This window comes from Orycteropus afer, unplaced genomic scaffold, assembly GCF_000298275.1.
Source record: "Orycteropus afer afer isolate SDZICR_OR568_19922 unplaced genomic scaffold, OryAfe1.0 scaffold00088, whole genome shotgun sequence".
Taxonomy (NCBI): domain Eukaryota; kingdom Metazoa; phylum Chordata; class Mammalia; order Tubulidentata; family Orycteropodidae; genus Orycteropus; species Orycteropus afer.
The window spans coordinates 4,297,576-4,306,661 of record NW_006921675.1 but is presented as its reverse complement, the minus strand read 5'-3'; the positions used below and the strand labels follow the sequence as shown (position 1 = coordinate 4,306,661).

General features: G+C 37.4%; 1 protein-coding gene across 1 annotated transcript in view; it reads right to left on the bottom strand.

Moving 5' to 3' along the window:
- The window catches only part of GPHN (gephyrin), a 795,631-nt gene that overhangs the window by 349,345 nt on the left and 437,200 nt on the right, over positions 1 to 9,086 (bottom strand). The window contains exon 6 of the mRNA XM_042781141.1: positions 8,364 to 8,458. Coding sequence (XP_042637075.1) covers positions 8,364 to 8,458 — 95 coding nt within the window. The remainder of the gene's footprint in view (positions 1 to 8,363; positions 8,459 to 9,086) is intronic.

Sequence of the window (9,086 nt, the reverse complement as noted above, 5' to 3'; positions counted from 1 at the left end):
ATAGCGACCCCTCCTTGGGTTTCCGAGGCAGTATCACTACGGAAGTAGGATTGCCCAACCTTCCTTCCGAGGAGTGGCTGGTGGGTAGAGATCATAAATCAAGTTAAATCAAGACTAAAACCCATATAAATCATTCTTGAATACAGAACTGCAGTTGTTGTTCTATTACTGTTTATGAAGTTGAAAGGAAAAGGAAGAAGAAAGAAAAAAAGGTATGTTTAGAGAAAAACCAAGAAAATTGCTCTCTTTAAAAAGTGGAAATACACTTTGGATTCAAGGAGGTGATATGCTATTTGTGAGGGCAGTTCAATTGGCTACTGTAACAGTAAGTGCTAAACCTTGTTAAACAACTTGCCTATATTGTTATTGTTAGGTGCTGTAAAGTCGGCCTCAATCCATAGTGACCTATGTACACCAGAATGAAATACTGTCTCCACAGTGACCTATGTACAACAGAATGAAATACTGCCAGTCCCACGTCCTCACAATCCTTTCTATGCTTGAGCCCACTATCACAGCCACCATGTCAGTCCATATTGTTGAGGGTCTTCCCCTTTTTCACTGACCCTCTACTTACCAAGCATTATAATGTTCTCCAGAGACCTGTCCCTTTTGACAACATGACCAAAGTGCAAGAGATGAAGTCTGGCCACTTGTACTTCTAAGAAGTATTCCAGCTGTACTTCTTCCAAGACAGATTTGTTCATTCTTCTGGAAGACCATGGTACTTTCAGTATTCTTCATCAACACCACAACTCAAAGGCATCGACTCTTCTTAGGACTCCCTCATTCCTTATCCAGCTCTCACATGCATATAAGGAGATTGAAAATACTATGGACTAAGACACACCTTAGTCTTCAAAGTGATATCTTTGCTTCTTAACATTTTAAAGAGGTCTTTTGTAGCAGATTTGCCCAGTGCAATACATTTGATGTCTTGACTGCTGCTTCAATGGCTGCTGACTGTAGATCCAAGTAAAAATGAAATCTTTGACAATGTCAGTCTTTTCTCCATTTACAATAATGTTGCTTATTGGTCCAACTTGCTTATGATCACATAGCTAATAAATGTCAGTAAATGTTAGACAGACTCATTGGTTTAATTTTAAAACTAGAGCTCTTGCTCTTTCGGTGCCTACCAAAATAGAGGATGCTAACTACACCCTCTCAATCCACTTATTTGTACAGGAGAAAAAAAATGCCTACTTGAGGACTCTGAAAAGTAAACAACAGCAGGCGACTGAAGTCAAAATTTGGATAATAGCCTTTAGGGAACTAGTCCCAGTTGTGGAGCTGTGATGATGAAGGTTAAAGATTCATCTCTCTGATTAGTGGAACCAGGGAAAGAGATCCCTATTGATTAAAGAGGTGAGGCAGGAGGAATCTCTGTTATTATTCTGGATCTTTTTTTTTCCTCCCACTTTGACTTCAAGGTGGCTCCAGCTGTGCAGAAATGTATAACAGTATGAGGGGGCATGAGAAGGAGAGCTAATATTCTTCTGGCCACAGAAACTGGGGAAAGGGGCCCTTGGAAGCCAGAGTATGAGGAAATTCTTGGAGAGAAGGTGAATCCCTTAATTCTGAGAATAAATTGGCACAAGTTCCAGGTTCAATCCCGAGCTGTCCATGTGTGTAATAGACTCAAAGAAGCATAAGAAAGACTTTAAAAACTTAGACACAATATATACCACTGCTCAAGTCTCAGACTAACTCCTGAATGGTGCATGTGCTGGACAGTTGCAAACAGTACGGCAAAGACTGAACTACCGTGCACAGAAGTAAAGACAAGACTCGTAGTCTGACTCTAACCAGATAGATCGACTGCTAAAACAAACAAAGAAATGAACATGCTACAGAGGATTTTAACAGGCCTCAGAGTCTTAAAATACTCAGACTATTAGGAGACAGTCCAAAATTACTCAACATATGAACTAGGAAAATCTGACCAAACCTCAAGGAAAAAGACAATGAGCAGATGTAAACTGCAAGGAAACAGATAACAGAACTATCAGAAAATAATTTTAAGCAGTTATTATAACTGTCTTCCATGACATAAAGGTCAACAATTTTGAAATCAATGGAAATACAGAAGTACTCAGCAGAAAAACAGAAACTAAAAAAAAAAAATCAAATGGAAATTTTAGAGCTTACAGTAGTATATCTGAAATTTAAAAAAGTTCACTGGATAGAGATCAAAGAGGACAAAAGTCAGTAAACTTGGAGTATATCATAGAAAAATCTGATGGAAAGAAAGAAAAAAAAAATGAAAAAAATGAACACTGCCTAAGAGACCTGTAAGATACTATCAAAAGTTCTAACACTCATGTCACAGAGTCTCAGAATTAGAGGAGACAGATTGGTGTGGAAAAAAGTATCTGAAAATATAATGACTGGAAAATTCCAAAATTTGGTAAAAGACATAAATTTAGAGTCAAGAAATTCAGTGAACCTCAAAAGGGTACACTCACAGAAAGCAATACCTTGATAAATCATAATCAAAATGCTGAAACCAAAGATAAAGGGGTGCGCAGGGGGGAACTTCTGTGTAGCCAGAAAAAAACAATGTATTACACATAAAAGAATAGCAATTCAAATGACAGTAGACCCAGAAGACAGTGGAATAACTTACTAAAAATGTTAATGGAAAAAAAAAATCATCTTATTCTAAAAGAAAAGTGCTGTTAAACTCAGAATTCTGTATCTAGTAAAAATATATTTCAGGAATAAAGATGAGATAAAGACATTCCCATACGAAGAAGAAATAATAGGTTTTTTTTTCCTTACCAGCAGAATTGATCTTAAAAACTAGAGCTCTTAATAACAACACATAATAGTGACCAACACTTAAATAACACTATGAAGCAGGTATTGTTTTATAACACTTGTTGGATTAATTCATTCAATTCAAGGAGGTACTATGAATATCCTCATTACACAGATGTTGTTGTTGTTTGTTGTTATGTGCTGTCGAGTTGGACCTGACTCATAGCAACCCCTCCTTGGGTTTCCAAGGCAGTATCACTACGGAAGTAGATTACCCCATCTTCCTTCCAAGGAGTGGCTGGTGGGTTTGAACCGCCAGCCTTCTGGTTAGCAGTCAAGTGAGAAAACTAAAACAAAAAGGAGATTAAGTAGGCAGTAATTAGTTGAGCCAAAAAAGGCCCAAGCAGTCTAGTTTAAGAAAGCGAGCTCTTAAACTTTGTTTATATTACCTCTCAACTTGGGAACCTCTCAACGAGATGGATTGACACAATAACCACAACAACAGACTCAAACACGCCAGTGATTGTGAAGATGGCATATCACTGGGCAAAGTTTCCTTCTGGTCTAAATGAAGTTGCTTTGAGTTGGAGCTGACCTAACAGCAACTAACAACTACAACAACCTTTTAATTTACTTGCACAAAACAACTGGAGGATATTAAGTTAATCAAGTAGATAAGAACCATTTGAAATGTTACATTTAATAATTATTTTTATTTAATGCTGCTTTATAGAGATAAAAATAGGATGCAAGGCTAAGCTTGATGCATTTCTTACCTAGAAACAAATAATATGCAAATTAGGATGAAACATTCGTTTACCAACATTAATTCCAACAATAAACACTTCTTGAGTATTTATTATGTGCCATCAGCTGTTTTGAGAGAACGTAAAAGTGAGTAAGATAAAGCTCTTGTTCTTGAGGACTTTCTACAAAGTAGGTTACAGAAGAGTAAATAACTAATTGCACTACAGGAAGATATATGCTGCAATACAAACATGTACCAAAACATTCAAAACTCACTACCATCAAGTTGATTCTGACTCATAGTGACTCTATAGGGCAGAGTAGAACTGCTTCAAAGAGTTTTCAAAGCTGTAAATTTCTGTGGAAGCATACTGCCTCATCTTTCTCCCAGAGTGCTGGTGGGTATGAACCACGGACCTATTTGGTTAGCAGCTCAATTCTTTAACCACAGTGCCACCAGAGCTCCATATAAGCGTATATGTACTGTCATCAAGTGAATCCCAACTCATAGTGACCCCCATTGGATTTCCAAGGCAGTAAAGTAGATTGTCCCATCTTCCTTCCACAGGGAGGCTGGTGGGTTTGAACCACCAACCATCTGGTTAGCAGTCAAATGCCTAGGCACCACACCATCAGAGTTCCTTAGAAAGCTATAGAAAGGAAGAGCTAATCTAATCATGTCAGTTTTAATAATAATAATGTTGTTGTTATTGTTGTTATGTGCCGTGGAGTCGGACCCGACTCATAGCAACCCCTCCTTGGGTTTCCGAGGCAGTATCACTACGGAAGTAGATTGCCCCATCTTCCTTCTGAGGAGTGGCTGACGGGTTTGAACCTCCAGCCTTCTGGTTAGCAGGCAAGTGCCTTAGCCACTATGCTACCAGAGCTCCTAATAATAATAATAATAGTAATACAGAAAGTTTGAGAAGCACATAAAATGAACATATAGGGAAATATTCCATAGTTCCATTTTCTGTAAGTAACACAGACTATCTCTGTTCTAAATTTGTAAATAAACTCCCAGTCAAATCTGTAATAAACAGAAAGAAAAGCAAAGAAGCTACTACCATGCTGTACATAAGTTTCAATTTTCAAACTCTTCATCATAAAGATAATGGACTTATTCCAAAGTACTTAGAACCAACTCCTGCTTATTAACTTTTCACTCACTCAGCAGTCCAATGACTAGTAATTATGGGGATACAGAAGGTAGAAGAATTAATGCAAAAAACCTTCCAAAAAGACAAAAAGTAATTATTTCTAAACTGGATCAAGAAAGCTATATTCCGTTTAGAGAGTCACATTAAACAGCTGCAAAATACATTTTTTCCAGGTATACTGTGGGGTTTTTAACATGGGGATCATATCTTATTTTTCTCTTTTCTTAGTATTCTCAATGAGGCCTGACAAACGTAATATTTGTTGAATTAAAGTTTTATTGTAAAAGAATTAGTAAGTGTTAAAGTTTAATTCTTGCTTGACTATTGTGGTGGTTAAGTTTGTGTGTCAACCTGGCTGGGCCTGGTTGAATGGCTGGGCAGCTGGATGTAGTATTTCCCATGATGAGACTGGTAATCAATTCCATGGTGGAATCTACTGTGAGCAGTTGGATAGCTGCCTTAGGGATGTGCTCTGCTTCCTGTATATAAGAAGCCTCGGGGAATGGTCTCCAGCTCATGACATGCTTGAACTCTGCATGTAGCTGTGTCATTGTTCAGCAGCCTGCCACACTCTACCAACCTTGGAACTTTCAATGGACTTGAATTAATGGCCTGCCGTGTGATTTGGTAACACTGGGACTGTGCCTTTTCACTTCTTAACCTTGGGCTTGTCAGCCTCAGCAGCCAGTAGCTGAGTGAAGAAAAGCCTCTAGCTTCAGTGGGCTGGGAGCAGGAGGTAGAGCTGAAGTCCAAGGTCCAGGGGCTTCCCTCCAGCCCCTAGAGCCTGGCAATTGAAACTTGGACTTAAATCCTCCAAACTGTAAGAGAATAAACTCCTTTTTCTTCAAGCCATCCCATTTGTGGTAAATTCTTGTCACAGTGACACTAGGTAACCAAAACAACTATGTTCTTTGAATACTAGAAAGAGTTCTACATTCAAAAACCACTACTTAATTCCATAGAAAAAATGGGATCAAATGTGACCCTTGCCCTCATATGTACAGGTAACATGAAAAGGTTCAAAAGAAACAGCATAAAAGGATCAATTTAGCTTCTTTAAAGGCTGGCATGGACTTTCAAATTTAAAATCTCTATAATGCTACTCATTGAATGATGTAGGAAGCCCAAAATATTGAACAGTGCAGGAAGCATGAGAAGAAGATGGAAGGAATACACAGTTCATTCAAAAAGAATTGGTTGATGTTCAACCATTGAAGGAGGTAACATATAATCAAGAACTGATGGTAATGAAGAAAGAAGTCCAAGCTGCACTGAATCCACTGGTGAAAAACAAGGGTTTAGGAACTGTCATAATTTCAGTTGAGAGGTTTCAACAAATGGATGCAACACTGAAAATGCTCACTTGTCTATGCCAAGAAATTTGGAAGACAGCTATGTGACCAACTGACAGAAGAGATCCATATTTGTGTCCATTCCAAAGAAAGGTGATTCAACAGAATGTGGAAATTATTGAACAATTTTAATATCACATGCAAGTAAAATTTTGCTAAAAATAATTAAAAAACAGTGCAGCAGTACAATGCCAGGGAACTGCCAGACAGTCAAGCCAGATTCAGAAGAGGCCATGGGATGACAGATATCATGGCTGATGTCAGATGGATTTTGGCTAAAAAGCAGAGAGAGACTAACAGAAAGATGTTAACCTGTGTTTTACTGACTATGTAAAGGCATTGACTATGTGGATCATAACAAATTATGGACAACACTGAGAAGTATGAGAATTTGAGAACAGTGAATTGTGCTCATGAGGAACCTACATGTAGACTAAGAGGCAGTCATTTGAACAGGACAAGGGGATATCGCATGGTCTAAAATCGAGAAAGATGCACAGCAGGGTTGTATCCTTTCTCCATACTCCTTCTATCTGCTGAACACATACTCCAAGAAGCTGCACTATATGAGGAAGATGCAATATCTGGATTGGAAAAAAACTTATTAACAACTTGTGATATGTAGATGACACAACTTTGTTTGCAAAAAAGTGAAGAAGACTTGAAACTGATGAAGATCAAAGACTACAGCCTTCAGTATAGATTACAGCTTAACATAAAGAACAAAACTCTTCATAGGTGGACCAATATGCAGTTTCAATGCCCATGAAAGCAGTACAGTCAAGACATCAGACGATATACTGAACTGGGAAAATCTGCTGCCGAAGGCCTCTTTAAAGTGTTCAAAAGCAGAGATGCCACTTTGAGGACTAAAATATACCTGATCTAAGCCACAGTATTTTAAATCGCCTCATATGCACATGAAAGCTGGATGACAAATAAGGAAGAATTGATGCATTTGAATTATGGTGTGTGCAAATATACTGAATATATCATGGACCGCCAAAAAGCAAACTAATCTGTCTTGGAAGAAGTATGGACAGAATGCTCCTTAGAAGCGAGGATTGCAGGATTTTGTTTCATTACTTTGGACATGTTATCAAGAGAGACCAGTTTCTAGAGAAGAACATCATGCTTAGTAAAGTACGGGGTTAGCAAAAAAGAGGAAGACTTTCAAATTGACACAATGGATGCAACAATGGGCTCAAACATGGTAATGACTTTGAGGATGATGCAGGACTGGGCAGTATTTCCTTCTGTTGTACATGGGGTCACTATGAGTTGGAAGCAACCTGAGGGCACATAACAACAACAGCAACACCATGCTACTTTAATTCTATTTTTGATTTTACTACAATTAAGTGTTATAATAAAGTGCATATGACAGCAAAGACAATATAGTCACTAATGACCCATTCACATTGTCCTATAGCTGTGGTTCAAGTAGCTGCCATTAAAGGGATACAAATTAGTCTAAGTAACAGAAATTATGACTCATATTCCATACAATTAAATGGATTTATTTATATTTTCATATTGAAAACAGGATAAATAAATAGTTATAAATAACGATTGTAAAACACTGCAATTATGAAGTTATAAATTGTATATTCTTAGGTTGTTTCTGAGTCAACTGCCTATCAGTCATTAAATTAACAGATTCAGATTAAATTGACACTTTTATCTGTAACTCAAATGATTTATGTAGTCCTCATTTAAGGACTTGTCATCCAAGAGCTGCTAAAATAAATAAATAAAGTATCAGGGTCAGGATAGATGTGTCAACAAAGATAAAGTTTTTAATATAGTAACTTAAATATAGTAAACTGTCAATAGTTTAAAGATTATACATGTGAATTCCGTTTTTTTTCATGACCACACATCAATCTATCTATTTATAAACTGGAATAAAAACTCCTAACTTGTAAGCATTGTTGTTTTTTAGGTGCTGTCAAGCTGGTTGTAAGCATAAATTATTTTAATAAACTCTGCTGTTTAATATTAAATTAGTATTTAGTGAAAATTAATGAATATCAGTTGATGATTATAAGCAATCCTAAAAAAAGAATAACTTTACATGCCTTAAACCCTGGGTTAGGACTGACAACTTTTATTAGTAATATAATATTCTCTGAAAGTTAGGACACACTGGAAGGAAAGAAAAAAGTAATTGAAGGAAGCTGTGGCCACAATTTTGCCAGACAAAATACTAAGAGTCTTACATCTGATGAAAAAGGGGTAAACACAAATATTGTGATGCGTTTCTCAGGTTTGCCTGTCTACTGCAGTTACTAGTAGCATGGGATTAATTTTCTCTGCAAAATGTGGGTGATTTTCTTACCTAGAGAGCATGCCCAGAGGTGTGACATTAAGTGATCCCATCAGCATTGCCAGGGCCATCCCTGGAGCTTCTCGTTCTATTACTTCTTTTGTGGCCTGCAATAAAAGATTAAATAGCAAGCTGAGTGAAATTAGCCAAACAGAAGAAAGGCGGAGTAGTAAAATCTACTTACACATAATTATAAATCATGTTTCCTGTAAACTATACTTGTAGGTCTCTTTGGGACCACTGGAAAAAGCAGAAGACCAGGGAAATCCTGAGAACTTTTACATTATCAATTCTTTCTCATCTCCTATTGTTCAGAAGCACTTGATAGAGATCTCCTCTTGCTTAATAGCTTTCATTTAAAAAACAATGGCTGGCTCAATCGCTGTAATAGCTCAACAGATTTCACATTGTAAAAAATCTGGCTATTTTCCTTTGCCTTTTACTACTGAAATAATTAGTCCCTGAAAACCTAAGATCATATTCTATCCTTTGCTAGCTCTGTGATTTGATGACACGATTAATAGAAACTCAAGAAATTATCAAGTTAAATTTGTGCATGTATTGACTAGAAGAAAAACTCTAGATTTACCATCTCCTATATCTTCAATGGGGAGCTCTGGTAGCGTAGTGGCTAAAGCACTTGACTGCTAACCAGGTTCAAACCCACTAGCCACTCCTCGGAAGGAAGGTTGGGCAATCCTACTTCCGTAGTGATACTGCCTCGGAAACCCAAGG